The sequence below is a fragment of the Cadophora gregata genome (genome assembly GCF_030347475.1).
Source record: "Cadophora gregata isolate MNR1 chromosome Unknown scaffold_2, whole genome shotgun sequence".
NCBI lineage: Eukaryota > Fungi > Ascomycota > Leotiomycetes > Helotiales > Ploettnerulaceae > Cadophora > Cadophora gregata.
The window spans coordinates 3,337,248-3,357,193 of NW_026695925.1; the positions used below are offsets into that span (position 1 = coordinate 3,337,248).

A 19,946-nucleotide genomic window follows, 5' to 3' on the forward strand; every position below is an offset into this window, starting at 1 on the left:
TGAGAACAGCTGCTGGAGATTTTGAACTCAGAGCTGGAACGATGACGGCGATGGCTGAGCATGCGATATGCGAAAAGATAGGAAGACAGTCGCAAGGGAGGAACACTTCGCATCCCTTTGGCTTATTTGCTTGGTCTGGGCTGTGGAATGCGATGAAGGCTATGGCTTGGACTTCGACTTGGACTTGCGCCAGCTGCTGTGTTTGATTGCCCTACCCCTCTATAATCACACGCTCCCGAACGGGCGTGTGAGACATCCGCCGCCCTTACTGTAGCGGAAGCCAGCAGTAGTCGACGAGCCTCGAATGCCTGTCTTGTTTGGATGAGGCAGCAGGTACGTACTCCAAGGCTGCAATACTCCAAGCCAAACCCCCGTACGTACAAAGAGAGTAAGTAGTAGTAATCTGTGTGTGGACCTGTGTCCTCGTTGATGCCGGGCAACAGTTGAGGCGACGACACTCGAACTGCGTCGAGACCCTGGAACAACCCGAAATGTCCCTAAACAGGACACGAAGTAAGACCAGCGACCTCAAACTCAGATTGTGGTCCGAGGTAAATTACTGCGGTTCTGGTAAGAAGGAAAGTGAGAGATGAAGTGGGCCGTCAGTTCTAATTATCCTCCGATCGATCTTTCGGAGTGGTGGGAGAAATGACAGATCTGGCCATGGTTTTTCAGATGAAAAGCAGCAGGAGTGTGCTGCGGCGCGAATGCACGAAAATATAGAGTTCCGCACAAGGCCGCGTGAGAAAGAACATCCTGAACGCAAATCCCTCGTGGTTTGTATGGTGGATGATGGGGTGCCGAGCCGGCCTGTGATTCCAAGGAACCAGCCGACAAGGTACGAAAGCAGCAACATGCAAGGCTCGAACAGAAAGACTCAGGGGAGGGGCCGATAGACCCGTACACAAACCACCATGGGACAGACACAGATAGCTAAGCACTGTGACTACTGGCTTCTGCTCTCGCAGCACCGATTCAAAAATTGCGTCGCCTTTGCTCTGCTCTGCTGTGCTGTTACTGCAGTGTTCACTGTTGTGTGATGTCTATCCTATCAATGATTATGATTGCATAATAATGAAGAGTTTGGCGAACATAAGAGGCAGTGTAGGGATGCAGTACGACAACTGGAGAGCACAGAAGAGCGCAGACGAGCGCCCAGCCAGCGTACTCGTACAGTAGAACAGCCAGCCAGCAGACAAACACTGTTGAAGCAGCGAGGGACGAGGGGCGAGGGACGAGGGGCGAGGGACGAGGGACATGCAAAACACAGCAGAGTCCAATTTACCAAGCCTACCCTGCCTGTCCTGCCTGTCCTGTCTGCCCTGCCTGTCCTGCCTGTCCTGCCTGCCCTGCTGCACCTTCCAGCAGTTTGGGTCAACTACTGGTCTGCCCGCCAATCAGCGACAGGCACAGCCGAATTGTACTTGGCCACTGGCCACTGGCCACTCGGAAGGGTGAAATACTCCTGTGGATCATAGCAGAGTGACTGAGTGAGTAACGTGTATCGGTTGGCGGCAAGGGAGAGGGGGATCCTCTGCCACGGGCGGGTGACGGGAGTAAGTCTATTCGTGAGGAGTGGACGGAGGGGCATGTTGGGGGCAGGGCGGGTTCCTGGATGAGCTGCTGCAGAGCACACATACAGCACGAAAGGCACAACACAACACGTCCGCTTCTGCTCCTGCTTCTGCTTCTGCTTTGCACCAGCTCACTCGGCGGCTTACTGGCAGGCACATCCATCCTGCCTCCCCACCCAAGACCTGCCTGCATCGCAGAGTTCATTATTGGCAGGAAGAGTACCTGCCCTAATTGTCGAGCGCATGAATCGTGTACAATTTCCTGGATACAACATTGGTCCACAGGGTTGGGCGGTGGCCACAGCATCTGTTGAGTTCTGTTTTCTTTGTTTGCGCAGACGCAGACCAGGGGTTCGTTCTTGCCAGCGAGAAAAGTGAGGGGTTGACCTTGCCCATACAGTAGGAAAGGAGCAAAGAAGCGAGTGGATTTGGGCGCAGTGGAGTGAGTGAGTGAGCGAGTGTGGTGGAGTGGTGGAGTGGTGGAGTGAAGGTCGGTTCAGTTCAGAGCAGTGCAGTGCAGTGCAGTGCAGTGCAGTGCAGTGATGTCGTCCAGGGTTGGCAGCGTACTCGTAGTGCGGTAAGCTTGATGCGGCCGGTGCGGCAGCTAACTTAGTGTAGTGGTGGGCAGTGGGCGAGTGGCCAGTGCTCAGTGCTGGCACACTAGGAAGGAAATACTTCACACCAGACTACTACTAGGCGCACAGGCTGGACTGCACTGAGCACCCTGCCCTGTTAGCTACCCGTCAGCCGTCCCGAGGCCGACCGACTAAATCCCTAAATCCTCACTCTAAGCTAACCCCAAGCCCAAGCCTGAAACTAAGATTTGCATCTGACAGCAGCGAGCACACCTGCCAAGCTGCCCTGACGTCGATCGTATTGGTGGATGCTGACTACTGAGAGACATGCATTGCAGCAGTGAAGCAAGACAAGGCAAGGCAAGGCAAGGCAAGGCAAGGCAAGGCAAGAAAGAAATACTCGCAGAGAAGCTACTGCATACCGCAAACCATAGAATCACCTACATTGGGCAAAACACGGCGAGAAGCGAAGCGAAATCAACAACAACCTGGGCAGAGGCAGAGGCCGAGGAAGATGGATGATGGATGATAGGAAGAATGGGGGGGTGATCCAGCAGACGCGCTATTGGACGACGGGTGGCAGGGACGTTAAGCCCGGGAGCATTGATCCACTGCTGTGCGTGGTCAGGTACAATTCTCAGTGGTCAGGCTCGTACATCCGCTTTCTCTCTGTTTGTTGAAATAGCAGTCAGCGAGAATCGAGTTGAGGGGGACAGCGTGAGTGAGAGCTCGGAGTGAGTGAGTCGAGACTTTGTTTGCTTTTTGCCCTTTGCCCCTCGGCCGTCGGATGTTGTTTCGACTTAACCTTAGGGTTTTGCCGTTGCCAATCCCCCCTAAAGTCGGAACGCTCGCTCGCTAGGTAGAGTAGCTAAGAAAAAAAAAGGAAAATAAAATAGTTCGCACCGAACGAAAAGAAAAGAAAAACAAGGGCTCCTTATTTTTTATTTTCGCGCTAAGGGGCCGTACCTTTTCCCAATTTTTATATTTCCGCTTTTTGACATAAATTCTCAGCCCTGTCAACGGGTAGTGGCGATCTCACACAGATCAGATCAGATCTGGTACCCGTTTTTTTGTCGTGTTCGCCAAATGTGACAAGTTTACTTCCCCTCCCTCGCAACTTTGGCGGCGGCAGGGAAAAACAACCTGAGAGAGAGAGAGAGAGAGAGAGAGAGAGAGAATTTTGGGAACAAGTGTGGAGCTTGCTGCAGCGATGTGGCTTCGAGGTGTCTTGCCCGTCAGGGAGCGATCATTGGATCGCGGAAGGGGAGGAGGAGTCCCGCGGTTTGACGGACGGGATGGATGGGCTGCAGTCAGTGTTGTACAACCCAAGGTCGGTCTTGGAGGTGGTATTTTGTTGAACATGGGATTGAGATGCAAGGAGGGGGTGTCGTCGTCAGTTGATAGCAGAGACAGCGGCTGGCCTTGATGTTTTTATTGACGACGGGCGAGAGTGGTGAGAGAGGGACGGAGTTCTCTTCCGTTCATTTGGCGCTCAAGCCTTCACTAGAGAAGAGCGTGGGCGGACGGGCGGGGTATTATCGATATCGTCGTCGGTATAGCAGCAAGCTTTGCACGAGCATCAATATTTCGCACGAACGCATCGTCAACTTGATATTGTCAATCTCGAAATACTGTAACTCACAGATCATGCGACGGGCAAGTGCCTGTCGGGTCTCAGCTTGTTGTACAGCATCGCGGGGAAGCAGCATGGAAAGTTCCAACACGTGGGGGTAGCAAAGGGGTTTGTGCAGTTTAGGTATGTGTGCGTTTATATGGGACTGTGGTCCACGCACGCATTGAGTTCTGTCGTAATTACAGATCGAGCGCATGTACCTACCTACCTGTTTCCACACGTGGGGGGCGCGAGGGAAACTTCCCACTGTTTGGTAAAAGTACCTGTAATAGTAATAGTAATAGTACCTAGGTATGCTTGTTATATTTCCAGGTGGCCATACCTCAGGTACGGACCATATAATGGTCGGGGGATATGGCTATAGCATACGCGGTATATGGGTGTGGACAATCAAACACGAACCAGGCTTTACGTTTTGGAAAGCAGAGTAGCATCGCTTCGAGTCAGGGTTGTAAGTAGAGACAGTTGTCAATTGTCTTACCAGGCAAGCAGGCATCCAGGAAGATTTTTCTATTCTATTGAAAGTCTAAAGCGTTGTTGCTCAGTTGCTTGCTGTGAGTGAGAGGTGAGACCTGTGCAGAGAGGAGAGAGGAGAATCCTGGCGACAAAGAAGCGCGGTTGAAATGTCCCGTAAAGTACTGCCGTAGGTCCCAGCCCTTCCCCCTCCCTCTCCCGAGGCAAACAACTGCTCCATCCGACTACAAAGGATGGTTCGGTTCATACACACACAAAAGAAAATGGCGCCAGCCAGCCAGCCAGCCAGCAGCTAAGAACCAAAAATAAAAAACAAAGATCAAACGGCATATTGGAGCGATGCGAAACATCAACGACCAACTCGTCAGTCAGTCAGTCTGGCGAAATCTGGACCCTCCTTTCCCCTTCCTCCCCTCCTCACGATCTACGGACGGACGCCCCCATCGACGCCACCTCCGTAACGGCCCCCCTGTCTCGCATCCCAGATACTGTACTGGCACACGAAAAAAAAAAAGAATCCCATGGAAAAGAACCCTGAAAAATCACCAAAAAGAGGAAGGGAAAAAAAAAAGAAAAGAAGACAAAGAGCCCGGAAGGCCTACTTTGGACACCTGTAGTCCAGAACGAGTGTCGTGCATAGAAGGGGAAGGGGGGCTTACCGCGCCAATTTTTCACCATCTGCTCTGTCTCTCTCTCTCTCTCTCCTGAGACACTAGTACTTTCTTCTCCAAGCGCTGGCTCACTAAGGTAGGTAGGTACTCATCCATCCATCTGGCTAGGTGTGTACTGTACCACACCCCTCCCTTCCCCCCATTTATGCCACACACAGGGACTGCAGGCAATACTGTGGGGAAAACCCAACCTCGACTCGACTATCTTAGTCTGTCTACACGGTCCGCACCCACCCACCACCAAGCCCCAAGCACCAAGCCCCAAGCCCCAAGCCCCCTTCTCCCCCTCCTCTCCTCTCGTCTCCCTTGACGGAAGGCTTTCTCACTACTACCACAAAAAGATTCATGCAGTATTGCTTGCTTTTTCTTCTTCCTTTCTTTTTCTTCTTGACATGTATGTATGTCTCGCGGAACACCGTCCGGCTGAAGGAGATACCTCTGTTCCGTACCTTACCTGGCAATCCCCTCCTTCCCTCCCCTCCCCCTCTTTCCCTCCCCCTTCCCCTGTTTTCGTCATCACCACCAAATCATCCACCAAAAGAACCCCATCTCGCCCATCTCACCCAACCAAATCTTTCTGCCGCCCAGTATTCCCGACCTTGCCGCCGCCGCCGCACCGCTTTGCATTTCTAGGCGATGAGCGATGGGCGATCGATCGATTGAGCCAGTACGTACCTACTCAAGACTACCTAGGTAGGTATCTATCTGGGGGAAGGAGGAGAAGGAGATCGAGAAAGTGTGTGTGTGTGCACGTGTAATGTTATGTAGTGTTATGTACGCCATACGCTAGCTATACGCCATACGCCACACACACACAGCTTTGACACCTACCTATTAGGCCAGTACTTGCTTGCTCCACTTCCTCCTCCACCTACCTACCTACCCACCTACCCTCGCTACCTAGTACCTACCCTCCCGCTGCATCTGCATCTGAAATCTGAATCTGAAATCTGAAATCTGAAATCTGGCTACATACATGTGCATACTATTCTCGTCGTCGTTGTGGGTCAAAGAAAAAAAAAAAGGAAAAGAAAAATAAAAGAAAAAGAAAAATTAAGTATCAAGGAGAAAAAGTCCCCTTCCCTCGTTTATTCCTACGAAAACCGCTGATATCGATCGTGCATCGTCCCGCGCCGTTCAGTTTAGTCCAGCGACATTACATACATGCCGAGCATGCGTGCGTGTGTGTGCACCGCACCGGCGAGATGGAGGAGGCTCAGTCCATATCTTCTTAGCTTGTCTGCTTATCTGCTTGTCTCGTCTTGTCTACCTAACAGTCCAACAGTCTAGATCCCCCCCCTCCCCATCTGTATGAACCTGTGTGAACCTGTGTGAACCTGTGCTACTGTAAGTTAGTTACATGTAAGTATTTCGCGAGGGTAAGAGCGGTCGGTTCTACTGTAACCTTACTGTACTGTACTGTATGTAGAACGTCAGTACTGTAGTAGTCAATCAAGACTCAAGACTGAAGACTCAAGACTTAAGACTGTCTCGTACGCTATGCTATACACACACGGACTTGAGGGTGAGGGTGAGGGTGCTTACTGTACGGCGGCGGGAAGTTCGGCAAGTTCCGAACTAGTGTTGGTTGGTTGGTTGAGTGGTTGAGTGAGAGGTCGAGAATGGGAAAGGTCGAGAATAATGGGAAAGTGGGATGGGATGGGATGGGATGGAACATACTACGTACTCCTCCTCCTACATCTTCTGAAGACTGTAACGCAACTGCGGGTATTTATCAAAGACCTTTAGTAGGTAAACAAGGCCTGAAACGGGGAATCATCAGCTTATCATAAAGTACAAATCCACTGCTTTGAATAGGTAAGTTGAGGAAGGATAAGATAGTTGGTTGGTTAGTTGGTTATCCCCTCTGCCTCTCTCTTTCCTAGTAAGTAAATAAGTAAGTAACAAACAGCCGAGAGTAGTCGTCCTGAAAAACCACTTTTATACTTTCGGCATATGCCACTCTAAACTCCACACTACACCATACTACGCTATACTACACTACACTACACTATACTACACTACTACTATAACATGTATGCACGTAAGCCCGTAAGCCAGTCCAGTCCAGTCCACTCCAGTCCAGTCCAGTCCATTACACTACATCAACTCAAGTCCCTCAAGTCACTCAAGTACCTACCTACCTCCAAACCTTCCAAACCTTCCAGACCTTCCATCTTTCCACAAACCCACACTAAACTCTCATCTTGTACGTCACTACAAGTGTCAGTTCCAAACTCTGACTTCTCCAGTTCCTCAATCTACCATTACCATTACCATTACTATTTCCCATCTTCAAATCTAAATCTCATCTTATCTACATCTCACCCCGCACTCCTTCACTATTTCCCCGATTCCCTATTCCCTATTCTCCATCCCCCATCTCACCCCGCACTTCCATTCTCCATCTCTCCATGTCAACCCCCGCACTTCCCTCCCTTTCCCCCTCCCTCCCTTTTCCCTCCTTCCCTCCTTCCCTTCTACTTTCTACTTTCACATGCATGCATCTATCTATTCATTTATCTCAAAGCAACCCATTCCCCTATCCAGTCCAGTCCTGTCCTGCCCTACCCTGTCCTGTCCTGTCCTGTCCTGTCCCAGCCCGTCCTATCCCCGACCACGCACGCCCCTGGCAGGATGCATCTGCATTTGCATGAAGTTACATTGCATTACATGGGGTTACAGTCAATTGCATCGGCAGTGCACTGTACCGGCACTGCAATGCTGTACAATACAGTAGAGTACCACACAATCCACATCTACCTACATTGTAAATCACACCTCGTTACCTACCTACGTCGTATCGGAAAGAGGAATCCTTCCATTCCGTAGTTGCCTTTCCTTTCCTTGCCTTTTCCCCTTACCCAGCATGCACACACGCACGCACACACGCACACGCACACACGCACGACACCTCGCTGTCTTGATATCAAAACTATATGGAAATCAAAATCTGATATATATTTACATATCTATAAATATACACAAAGAACACCACCTTACCACAATCACGAATTATCACAGAACCAACCCAATCCAAAGTCAACCCTTGTCGGCGCTCTCTCTCTCTCTCTCTCCTCTTTTCTTCCTCCTTTCTTCCCTCCTTCCTATCCTCTCCCCTCCAGCAGCGAGCGAGGCATTTTTACGGATCTCTCTATCTCTCTATTTCTACTCACAATATATGATTTACGTTCAATTCAGTCTTACCTTGGCCCCTTGCCCCTTACTCCTTGCCCCTACTTTCCACCCTCAATAGCTCTCTATCGCTCTCTCCCTCTTTCCGATTCTAAGCTTACAAAAACCCTAGATTGGGATCTGGATTCGGATTTGGGTCTGGGGTTCCGAGTCAACCTCAACCTCCTAGTCATACACAGGCTCCATGCTCCATGCTCCCATGTGTATGTGCATGTGTATGGGTTTGAATGAATGCATGTATGTATGTATGTATGTATGTATACATGAATAACCAGCTCAATAATAGCTACATACCTATCTATCTATCCGTCTGTCTGTCTGTCAGTCTGCCTGTATACATTGTACAACTATAAGTTACACACATACACACACACACACACACACACACACACACACACACACAAGACACCAACCAAGTACACCGGAAGTACGGAATACAACGCAATACAACGCAATGAAACATAACGCACCGCACCAAAGCGTAGCTTGATGTTAACTCCATCCTATTTTATCCTATCTTATTTGAAGGGTGAGGGAGGGAGGAGGAGGTCAGGAGGAGGACTGGGATGGAAATGGGGATGTTACGGTGGGTTGGTTGGTAGGTTACTAACTTAATCAACTCTCAGCTCTCGAAGGGGTTATCTCTTTCTATGTCGGCAGGAATTTCCTTTTGTCCTACTTCTCCTATTTTGGACATTTCCTGCTGGTGATAGTGAGGAGGACGAGGACGAGGGGTTCGAATGAAGGTCGCCCTAAGGAAGGGAAGGCGAGACCTGAATACCCATTTAAGAGAACCATTTCAGCTCTACTCTGATACCTGCCAATCACCTAACTTACTCGGCTCAATCTCAATCTCAACTCCAATCCCACGATCCCAGGCCGTCAACCTACCGTGTCATCCCATCCCATCCCCTCCCTCCGATACTTCTCCTCCTTCTCTTCCCTTGTGAACCAGTCAGTCAGCTCCGCTCATCCATCAGCCATCAATAAGCCATGCAGCTCCCCCTCCTTCTTCTCTCCCCCTGCCCCCTCCTACTTCAAAATCCCATCAATCAGTGAATCAGTCAATCAATCAGCATTCACTACTACTGTAACCCATCTAACCCTTCTCCCCGCCACATTCCCCCTCTCCTCCCCCATGCCTTCCCCACGGAGCCCTCCTCCGCCGGGGAGTCGGTCCGTGCATATCAACGCTGTATGACCTGATCAATCTCAAGCTATCAAAACGCCATATAAGTTCTCGATAGATAAGAGAAAGAGAGCGAGAGAGAGATAGCTCGATAGGCTCCTGTTTTCTGCTTCCGTGCTTATCTTTGAACTTATGAGCAAACTCCATTCCTTTCTCTGTCCTATAGTCGTCCGAGCTAAATCTATCCTAAGTCCGCCACCAAACTCAGCCCACGGAGACAGCCTCCGTCGGGATCGGGGAGTCGGTCCCTGCATAAGGTAGGGGGTGTGTGTGTGTGTGTGTGTGGAGTATAGAATATGATCGATCTCAAGCTACCTTTTCACAACCACATACAAGTTTCCGTCTCAATAGATAAGAGAGAGAGGAAGACAGATAGGGCTCCGCAAGACGAATTCCCTTATCTTCCACCCTACCTAGTTCTTATTTCTAATACTGTACCTCCATGAAAGAAATTCATTTTTCCCCAAGAGCCTACATACATACATCACGTAGTAAGGAATGGTGTAAGTCACTTACCTGTCATTTGAGGCGCCGCACCTCACTTCCCCTCCAATTTCGCTTCTACTATCTACGTCCAGTTTCCAAAATCCCATACCACGAATGCTATGAGCTATTTACATGGTTTCGGGGACCCAGTCCCCGCATGCTGTGAAACTTGATCTTGAGCTGTCAAAATGCCATATAAATTCTCGATATGCCCGCCCCGACATTTTGTGCATACTTACCTAGCTTTTGCTTGCTTCTGATTTATGCTCGTTATTTCTTCTGCATTTTTGCTGTATAGATAACTAATATAGACCCAATTCCCAGTATCCCTTCATCATGATCTATGAAAGGAACCTAGGTCGTCACATATCATGGACTCGGTCTCTGTCTATTGTGCAAACACGGTCTTCACATGTCACAAAGCCATAAATCCTCACAAGCAAGTCAGTCATTTTCGGGGACTCGGTCCCTGCATGTCTGTGTAACCCCATCTCAAGTCATCAAAATCCCATATAAGTTCTCGATACGCCCACCCGCCCCCACATTCTGTTCGATGATCCAGCTTTCCCTGCCCTTTTGAGATATACTAACTGATATGCATTGCATTATTGAACATCCCCTTTGTCGTCACAGAGTGCCATTTTCAGGTGGTAGGTAATGCAACTCAACTCACCGGATGGAGAGGCCCAGGGGTGGTGAAGGGATTATCCAATAGTTTGAACGCGAGCTTGTTTTGTGCTGTAGTTACTCCGACAAGGGCACTTGATTACTGATCTGATCTACGCTGAGCTGAAGTGAGCTTATCCTAGCTCAGCTGAATGAATGCATTAGCATGATAGAGTAAGTGCCATTCTTTTTTTTTGCCATAGTCTCTAGATCTGTTTCTCGTGGAAATGCTGAATGGTTCGGGAATGCTTCCTTCCCACACAAGAGGTTGAATGGAGGACAGTTTCCTAACTCTAATATGTACATTCCCTTCCAATCCAAAGAAATGAACATCTTCCCTTTGAACACAAAATATGCATCCCCAAAACTTCATCTAATATATCCACTTCCTCACATCTCTCTTCTCTTCCTCTTCGTCTTCATCTTTACATCTCCCACTCACTACTCTGCTCCAATAGTCCCTCTCCCAATCGAATCCCCTATTCTCACTCCAACTCCCACTCCAACATCCCCTCCCAATGCAAGCCTCATCCCATCCCCACCTCCACCTCCACATCTTAATCCCCCTTCCCCTTCCCCTCCCCCCAAATCCTCTTCATAAGAATAAAGTCGGCAGATACCACATCTCATGCAAGCATCCAGACCTCCTGCAGGCGGAAGGCAGGGACCACATACACACCCTAGCACACACTCACGAACATCACTTCCACCAACATCCCACATCACAGCATCCCATCCAATCCATCAACACCACAACACCACACAACAGAATTAGCCGAGTCCATCCACCAACAGAAAACAGAAAACAGAAGTATCACCAACACCAACAGGAGCATAACCACACCAGCAGCAACACCCACAGCAACACCAACCCCAACAGCAACAGCAACAACCTCTCTCCCTATCTCTAAGCGCCCAGCCCCAGCCTTCCCAGCATTCACTACCAAATCCCAACCTCCCACAAATCAAACCATTACAGGCTTACAGCTCCACGGAGAGAAGATACACCAAACACCAAGTGTCACAATATGCCTTTCAATGTATAACTCTTACTCAGTTCACATGAAAAGGGGCGCGAAGAAAAAAAAAAAGATCTCACATCAAAGACCATAACTGCCGCCATACTGCGCCTGTACCTGTACCCCAGAGTCTGGCTCGTTTCTGTTCACAGCTTTTATCGCTTCGCTTGGCTTCGCTTGGCTTCGCTTGGCTTCGCTTGGCTTCGCTTGGCTTGGCTTCGCTTGGCTTGGCTTGGCTTCCACTCAGTCAGTAACTCAACTGTATTTTGATAGGCACTTCTCGTTCTTGTATCAGTCGCTTTCTTAGCTTTACATTGATGGATGCGAGAATGAATGAGATACGTACATACTGTATAAGTACAGATGAAGAAAGTATCAATTTTCTTACATCCATACCTGCCACCCTAGGTTGGCAGGTAGATACCATGGGACAAAGCTACAGGACTTTAGAACGGACGCCAAACAGTTGAGATTGAGTGTCAAAAAGAAATACCACCCACATACAGGAACTATTTCAATTTTCTCAATTTTTTGTGCATCTGCGAAAGTTTAGGAATCTACATACAAAAAACCCCTTCTTTAACCATCTATCTATCCTACCAAGCATCCATCCACATCCTCACACCCACCCCATCATGCAATCTACATCCATCTCCCCAATTCATTTCACTTCAACTCCTACCCCCTACCACTTCATCTCCCACCACCATTCCCCCCACCATTCCCCTCCAACAACCCCGCCTCCCTCACCAACCTCCAAAACGCCCCCCTCTGCTCCAACAGCCTCTCTGGCGTATCAAACTCCTTGACCCTCCCGGCCTCAAGCACAACAATCCGATCGCTATCCAGGATCGTATTAATGCGGTGCGCGATCGTGATGATAGTGCGCTTGCTGAACAAGGGGGAGCGGAGAGTGGTTTGCAGCAGGGCGTCGGTCTCGACGTCGACGGCGGCGGTGGCTTCGTCGAGGACGAGGATGTTGGATGGGGTGAGGAGGGCTCGAGCGAGGGATACGAGTTGGCGTTGGCCTTGGGAGAGGTTGGATCCGCTGGGGAGGGGAAGGAGTTAGCTTTGTGACACTTAAGAGGAGGGGGAGGAGGAGGAGGAGGAAGGTAGGATTGGGTTTGATGAGTAGAATGGTAGCTGGAGCTGAGAGGCGGTTTGTGGAGAAGGGCAGGGCTGAAAGAAATCGAGGAGGGGAAAAGCTGGGGTTGAGGGGGACGTCGTGTAATCCAATGTAATGTAATCCAAATACCCAACCAATGTCCGAAAACACTAGGTGAGATTTTGGCCTGCAATACAACACAAGAGAAGACGTCCATTCCACCCAGCGGGGAAAGAGTGAAACATGAGAAGCATGTGATAGTCGATAAACAGGAGCAGGCTGTTCCGACACGACATGGTCGTCTCCATCGGACTCGAAGTCGGCCAATCTCTCGTCGCATTACGCAACGCTTTGGCTCGGGCACGAAGAAATGTGGTGAGAGTGTAGTGTACTGCAACGGAAGACAGGCTGCCCTTCTGCCCTCCCTCTCACGAATACGACATAGCAGGGACGGAGGGAGGGATCGGGGGAAGGACAGGCAGGTAAGGAAAAATGCATCGATCAACCAGAACTACTCAAGAGAAAGCATTGACTCACCCTTCCTGGATCTTGGCTTCCAATCCACCACTCATGCTCGAGACGTGATCCTTAAGGCGGGCATGTTCTGTTGTTCGCGAACCATTCGTTAGCATATATCTTCTGCACGACTCGCCGCTTGCAGGATCTGAGCACTCAGGTACCACAGCCACAACCACGACCAAATCCCAGACCGCACGTTCCACCTGTCCGTGGAGTTCCAGGGATCGAAAATTGAAAGCCGAGAATGAATAGAAAGGGGAAGCGGGCACACTTACCGAGTACGCTCCACAGTTCCGTATCGTCGTGGACATGGCCAGGGTCCAGATTATCCCTGATCGTGCCTTCGAACAGAGCCGCATCCTGTGGGATGATGGCTAAGCGGCGCCTCAAGTCGAGTAGCCCTATGGTTGACGTGTTCAATGCATCGATGCTGATATTGCCTTCACTCGGCTCAATGATCCGGAAAAGTGCCAGGGTGAGTGAGGACTTCCCCGCCCCGGTGCGACCTACAACGCCTATCTTTTCATGTGGCTTGATATCGAGGTTGATGTTCTTGAGTACAAGGTCCAATCCCTCGCGGTATCTGGTGCTATAGTTGTTGACGTTCACGGCGCCGGACGCGGGCCAGCTGATTGGAGGACGATGTCGGTGAAGGACTTCGGGAGCTTCGCTTGGCAGGCGTGCGTACTCGAGGACACGTTCTACCGACACGATGTTCGTCTCTACCTCGACGGTTTGACGGACAATCCAGTTCAGGGATTGTGTAATTTGCAGGGCATAAGACATGGCAAGACCGACCATACCGTCCTCGATCTCAACGCCTGTGGTCACCGAGATAATGGCGAAGCCAGCTGCACTGAGGATAATGATGGAACCAAGAAATTCCAGTCGTACAGCGAGCCATCTACCCAGGGCGAGTCATGTAAGCAACGGATCAGAAACACCGAGTTTAGAAAAACATACCTGTTCGCGTTGATTGAGGGGAAGTATGCACGAAGATTGGCGTCCACCCTCCATTCGTTCTCCTGGGCGAAACGTTGTTGTTGTCTGTAGGCCCGAATGGTCGTGATACCACCGAGTGACTCTTGGAAATGTGCATAGATAGGGCTTCGGCTGACACTGTCAAGACGCTTGAGTTCCCGAGAGGTTCTCAGGTAGTATCTTTGAACCCAGTAATACACTGCCGCCAAGGGAATAATGAGGGCAATGAACGCAGGGGTAGTCGTGGAGATAACGGCCAATGTGAATATTGCGCGGGCACTGTTCACGAATAACATATTAAACGTGCGTGCAAGGACCTAATCGCTGTCAATAACCGGAGCCAGCAGGTTGGTAGTACAGATAAACTCACTTCGTCTACCCGGTAAATATCGCTACATGGCGATTGGAGTCAGTTAAAACAGCGATGCAAAATCGGAACAGCTTTGGGGAGCACAGCATACAAGTCGACGAATGAGCTATGGTGACAGAGAGTGCATATGCACCATGCTCGATGCATAGCTGCGGAGTGTCCAAACCACTTGGTGGCACCACAAAAGCGATTGAATCGAGAATTCTCGATTCAAGCTTTATGCAAGCTCCGTCACCCCCGGAGGAAAAGACGATTGAGAAGGAAGGAGGAACCGCCCATGGCGGTCAATAACCATGGTTATTGTCCATCCCAGGACTTTGGAACGAAGGAGTGCAAGGATAGCGAAGCAAACGAACCTTGAGAATCTGTTGAGAATACGCCCAGCCGGGGTTCTACTCTACGATTAGTCACTGTCGTACGAAGCCTCGTCAGCTACAAGGGTCACTCAAACTCACGTCTCGAAGAAGCTCATCGGCGACCTGAAAATGGCAAAAGCCATCCTCTCGTGAAGTTTCCGTGATGCCTAGCGGGAACCATTTTAGTTTCCGTTCGTGGCTGCATCTACATGCATGCAGAATCCCGACATCAGAGCAACTTACCTCGATAGAACAGAAGATCCAAAGGATCAAGGTTTGGATAACGACAAGTAGAGCACCACCAATGCCGAAGGCAAAGTACACCCCGATATACTTGCCGACGTCTGGATTCTTGCCTGTGGCACTATTCATGTCGGCCCATTTCTTCAGCCAAACATTTCCAGCTGCAAGAGTCAGTAATCTTCATACAGAGAGATGTCGCAAGAGTGGCCGTTCTGGGAGAATCGTGCATGAACAAGAGAACGCTTAAGCATGCTTGAGCCAAGGTAAATGTGACTTACCGACTTGTGCTGTTTGTCCGCCTACCAGCATCAGACCATAGATAGCTACCGCAAACAAATTGCTCGTCTTTGCATATTCGGCGTAAACTAGTATGCAAGTCAGTCAAGGATGCGCACCGGGAACCGGGAAACATACCGTCCCATTTGACCCTCCCCTGCTCAAAGAACTCCTTGTTCTTGCCTTTATGCCCCTCTTCTTCATCTCGAACTTTGCCCCGAGCACCCTTGAAACTTGCTGTGCTTGCCCGTCTCAGAGTTCCCGCACTTCCTTTCCTCTTCTTAACTCCAGAGCCTCCTCCTGGTCGGATAGGTTGAAGCTGAGTCAAACGTTCTTGAGCCTCTTCGATCTCATCTTCCTTCTCATCCTTGTCTGTTTGTTCCACATCAATGATTGTCGAAGAAGTGCTGGAAGTTGTCTCTGACTCAGTATCTTGATTGTTGCTATTTGTCTTGATCAGGTTTGCGATATCTCCCTTCATGGCCATGACTTGATTGTAAGTTCCACGCTCAGTGATTCTTCCCTCTCTGATGAGGCAAATAAAATCGGCCTCCATCAAAACGGGAATGGAGTTGGTGGCTAAGACTCTCGTCTTTCCACTGAGCAATCCGTTCGGTCCCAAAACATTCTCAATCAGATGTCTTCCAACGTGTTGATCAACAGCTGATAGACAGTCGTCAAGTAGATAGATATCAGCTCTGGCATACACAGCTCGCGCGAGAGTCAATCGAGCCTTCTGACCTCCAGAAAGTGAGATTCCGCGTTCCCCAACTTCAGTCTCGTCACCATCAGGCAGCTGCGCAAAATCCTCAGTCAATGCACAAGCCTTGATACACTTATCGTAGAAGACAGGATCGAACTTGTGGCCAAAGCAGATGTTCTCCTTGACACTGGCATTCATGACCCAAGCTTGCTGAGCCACATACGCGGTCTGTCCGTGGACAGTGACGGTACCTTGAACCTTCCACAAATCTCCAAGGAGAGCCTGTAAGAAGGAAGACTTTCCAGCTCCAACTCTTCCAACGATGCAGGTAAGCTCGCCTTTGGAAGCAGTGAAGTTGATATCTTCCAAAGCATTCTTCCCGGAATGTCTGTCCCAAGAGAACGTCCCATCGCGAATCTTCAGTGACTCTTCGCCATTCTCGTCAACGGGACCTTTGAGGATAACGGCGTCAGGTTGAAGTTCCTCGGCAGTGAAGAAAGCAGTCAATCGTCCAATTGCAACGGAAGCTTCGATGATGGATGTGATGACCATAGGTAAGATTGCCAGAGGGAAAGTAAGAAGGTTGAAAAGCGTCAAAGCTGGGAACACAATGTCGGTGGTCAATGGTGTATCTTGAGTCAAGACGAAGACGGTAAAAGTCGAGCAAGAGACCAGGAAAGGAGTGGTGGACCAAGTGAAATTGGCCACAGATTGAGCAGCACCAATCTTTCTGAGGGTCTTGAGCTCCAGGTCGTTTCGTACATAGTTGAGTTTCTGCATGAAAGCACTGCCCCAAGCATACAGTTTGATACTCTTCATGTTGTTGATGATCTCGGCAATGAGTCTTGTTCTTTGATCCTGTTGATTGAATTGTCAGTCAAACATTTTCCTTCCATAAAAGGAACTCAAGTCTTCAACAACACTCGTAGACAATATCACGCTTCGCTAAAATCCCAAAATCAACATACCTTATTCTTCATCTGCTCCTTCTGCAAAGTCTTCATCAACCTCGCAATCAGCCCATTAATCGGAATCATAAGAATCATCGCGCCCACACCAGCCAGCATGCTCAATCCCACAAGTTGATACAAACTAGCCATACACAGAATAATCTGATACGGCGCACTCCAAAGCTGTTGGCCATACTGCGTCAAATCCTGCAATCTCTGCGTATCAACCGCCATATAATTGACGATATCACCAGTAGATTTCGAGGCTCGACCTTCATTGGACAGTTTCAATGATTTGCCATAGATGGCTGCTGTCAGAGCGGTCTTGATACGCATTCCTGTCTCGAAAGCTCGTTGGAAATACTGGTGTAAAGCCATAGTTTGACCAACTGAGACGGCAAACATGGCGAGCGCGATGGCTACACCTCTGATGGGCGGTTCCGGTGGATTTGGATTGCTCTTCTTGTACGAGGCAACGAATTTGATCAACAATCTCAGCAATTGCGGTTGGATAAAAGCCAGGGTATCAGAGACAGTTTTGAACAGCGAACCTCTGAAGTACGGGCCGGAGAAGGAATGGAAGAGGGCGATCCAGAGACTGGGGTTCTTCTTATGCTCGAGCTCATAGTCCCATGCTTCCTGGAATACCGTACCAGTTGCTTTCGTGGTGTCTCGTTTTGCCAGATTCCAGAGATCGTCTTCAGTAAGGAATTTCTTGTAACCGTAGCGCATCATAGGCGTCATCCAGCTGAAAGTCAAGATGGAGAAAACAGTGGCGTATTCAACAGGACACTCCTCGTCATCTCCAATGGCATGGTAGTCGCTCGTCTTCTTCTCAACCAACCATTCCAGCGCGAATTCGACCCAGGACAGTCCGAAACCGACACAGTATGCGACGAAATATGGTAGGTGATGGTGGTAGACTTGTTGGGAGACGAGGGACCGTAGCTTGACGGACCAGGCGATCAGGAGGAAGAGCCAGTAGAATAGTACAACGCCATTAGGATTCCGTAACCTATCGTGCTCGAGCCATTGAATTGTGAATATAACGCCCAGAGATAAAATTGTCAATATGCTTGTCCAGAACCGGAAGTCTCCTGCCCATACATCCGGATAATTGAGGACTTGGAAAAGTAGCTGGAGGGATACGCAGATGCCAATTGCAATTATAAGGACCTGTTAGAGTCAGTAAACGGCCACTCCCCTGCTCCAATCCCGCCCTTGTTCTCCTCTGGCAACAAATCCCCAATTCCGTTCCCTCCGCTATGTTCCCTTTCTCTTGTGGCCTTCCCTTCCCTACTCTCCCCAAAACCCCACCAAACCCCACTACCTACACCCAGGAGAAAAGAAAACTACCCCCAAAAACATACCTGCTTAACCCAAAAATGCCAATCCTTCAGCACCTGCGCCCTCGTCTTCCTCCTCACCAACCACCACACGGCCACCAACCCAAACAGAATCCCATAAACCGCCACGCTCGAAACCCACACGTCCATAAAGCACGGCGTGAAATCATATCTGTGCGGGCTCAGCGGACCCCAGCCTTCGCTGTTGCCGCAAAAGGGCTGGTGGTTGGCTGTAGAGGGGGAGGAGGAGAGGTAGTGGCTGCCATAGTCGAGGACGTTCTCAGAGGAGGGGAAGAGTGAGGAGGCGTTGGGTCGAGTATGGAATCCGGTTATGGAGCCGGTGGAGAGGATTCGTTGGGTCGACATTATGGCATTTGGGTGCTGGCTGCCGGTGTGCCAGAGTGAGAGCTCGGTGCCGGGTACAGGCAGGTGTTTTGCCCTTTGCGTGTATGTGGGAATGTAGGTATTCTGGTTCAATTCGAGACCTGAGTGGAATGACTTTCCAGCTGCAATGGCCTTCCTTCTTCGAAATGGTCCGCTCGAATAAAATGCAGTGTTTCTCTGTTTTGCCCTCCTTATTGATTCAGTCGTAGAGTGCTGTATCGTCCTTGGTGGGTGGAAAGCTAATATTGACTTCTTGCTGCCTGCCGGCCTGTCGGTCGTCAACCCGCCCAACTATCGCAGAAGTCGCACAGTCGCAAAGTCGCAGAGTCGCGAAGAAATCGCAGTACAAAATACAAGCTCACTTATTTATAACCTTCTCTGTCGTCGTGGCCAAAGTAGCCGTCCAAACAAAAAGAATGCAAAACAATGCAATGGCTGCAATGCAATCCTGTCGTCAGAGGCTCAACTCGGCCGTTAGGTAAGGCGAGCAAAGGTAAAGTTCTGGATCGGCGAATAGGTAGCTCATGTCGGGATTAAGACTAGCTTGCTCCGACAGTGATGCAACTAGCTGCACTACATGTATTCCGTCTGACAAAGCAGGTAATGCAGCCCGCTTTCGAGCTTCAGAGTATGCCGCGCTGCTTTGGTATGTACTGCTACTCTTTTCTAGCGGTCAAGCTGATTTCTTGCCCTCGTAGAAAGAAGACCTGACTCGAGTCCGACAGAAAAAGTGGCGAGTAAGATTCGTAGACATTTATGCCTTCTTCCCTTCCTGTCCTGCCTTCACAATTCACACTACCTACACGGTGAAGTACCGCGGTACCTGATCCGCCATTTAATCATTCATTGTGCACCCATTTGTGTGACAGCAATCTACAAATTCCAACCTTCAGATGAATTCTGGTATTTGTCCTTCCGATCTGCGGAACACAACTCCAAGCCCCTGGCTGGGGAAGCAATGCAAACAATGCAAGAGCTGGAGGGGCAAGGATGTGGAAGATTGGGTATTGCTAGGGTATGATTGGTAGACGTCATTGTCAAGCTTTCTTGAGCTCAGCCCGGTGTGATCTGTTATTCTTCCCAGCCTTGTTAACGAGGCTATGAAATTCGAAGTGGAATCAAGTAGATGTTACACCATTTTATTCATATCAGCGCATTTCATTCTCAATGCAATTTTTCTTCATTCATGGTCAACCTATCAGACACTGGACAATCTTCGCAAGGGCGCCAT

General features: G+C 49.7%; 3 protein-coding genes across 4 annotated transcripts; 1 reads left to right on the plus strand and 2 right to left on the minus strand.

The window, feature by feature from the left end:
- Positions 1-3,193: 3,193 nt before the first annotated feature.
- Positions 3,194-3,511, minus strand: ONS95_008376 (uncharacterized protein; the record flags this gene model as incomplete). The annotated part of the gene is made up of 1 exon (XM_058501929.1): positions 3,194-3,511. One exon carries the CDS (start codon positions 3,509-3,511, stop codon positions 3,194-3,196), a length of 318 nt encoding a protein of 105 aa, XP_058363251.1.
- Positions 3,512-6,752: 3,241 nt separating this feature from the next.
- On the plus strand, positions 6,753-8,525 carry ONS95_008377 (uncharacterized protein). The gene is made up of 3 exons (XM_058501930.1): positions 6,753-6,776; positions 6,850-8,359; positions 8,409-8,525. Exon 2 carries the CDS (start codon positions 6,962-6,964, stop codon positions 7,757-7,759), a length of 798 nt encoding a protein of 265 aa, XP_058363252.1. The 5' UTR covers positions 6,753-6,776; positions 6,850-6,961; the 3' UTR covers positions 7,760-8,359; positions 8,409-8,525.
- A 2,548-nt stretch (positions 8,526-11,073) lies between these two features.
- ONS95_008378 (uncharacterized protein) lies at positions 11,074-19,189 on the minus strand. Of its 2 annotated transcripts, XM_058501932.1 has the most exons (14): positions 18,356-19,189; positions 17,004-18,161; positions 15,471-16,893; positions 15,335-15,421; positions 15,057-15,217; positions 14,913-14,980; positions 14,814-14,849; positions 14,458-14,479; positions 14,070-14,404; positions 13,382-14,010; positions 13,125-13,191; positions 11,987-12,530; positions 11,833-11,918; positions 11,074-11,761 (listed from the first exon to the last, which is right to left on the minus strand). In XM_058501932.1, exons 1-12 carry the CDS (start codon positions 18,695-18,697, stop codon positions 12,176-12,178), a joined length of 4,683 nt encoding a protein of 1,560 aa, XP_058363254.1. In that variant the 5' UTR covers positions 18,698-19,189; the 3' UTR covers positions 11,074-11,761; positions 11,833-11,918; positions 11,987-12,175. The 2 variants fall into 2 exon arrangements, with proteins under 2 accessions (XP_058363254.1, XP_058363253.1); XM_058501931.1 differs by lacking the exons at positions 11,074-11,761; positions 11,833-11,918 and having other exon boundaries at positions 12,206-12,530; positions 13,125-14,010.
- Between the last annotated feature and the right edge of the window lie 757 nt (positions 19,190-19,946).

Bases quoted from the DNA above. Each gene is read 5' to 3' on its own strand.
- ONS95_008377 (XM_058501930.1), top strand. From the start codon at position 6,962: ATGTATGCACGTAAGCCCGTAAGCCAGTCCAGTCCAGTCCACTCCAGT.
- ONS95_008378 (XM_058501932.1), bottom strand. From the start codon at position 18,697: ATGTCGACCCAACGAATCCTCTCCACCGGCTCCATAACCGGATTCCAT. The intron at 16,894-17,003 runs GTATGTTGATTT...TTCAATCAACAG, and splicing joins AGGAGCAGATGAAGAATAAG to GATCAAAGAACAAGACTCAT. The intron at 14,480-14,813 runs GTTCGTTTGCTT...ATCGCCATGTAG, and splicing joins ATTCTCAACAGATTCTCAAG to CGATATTTACCGGGTAGACG.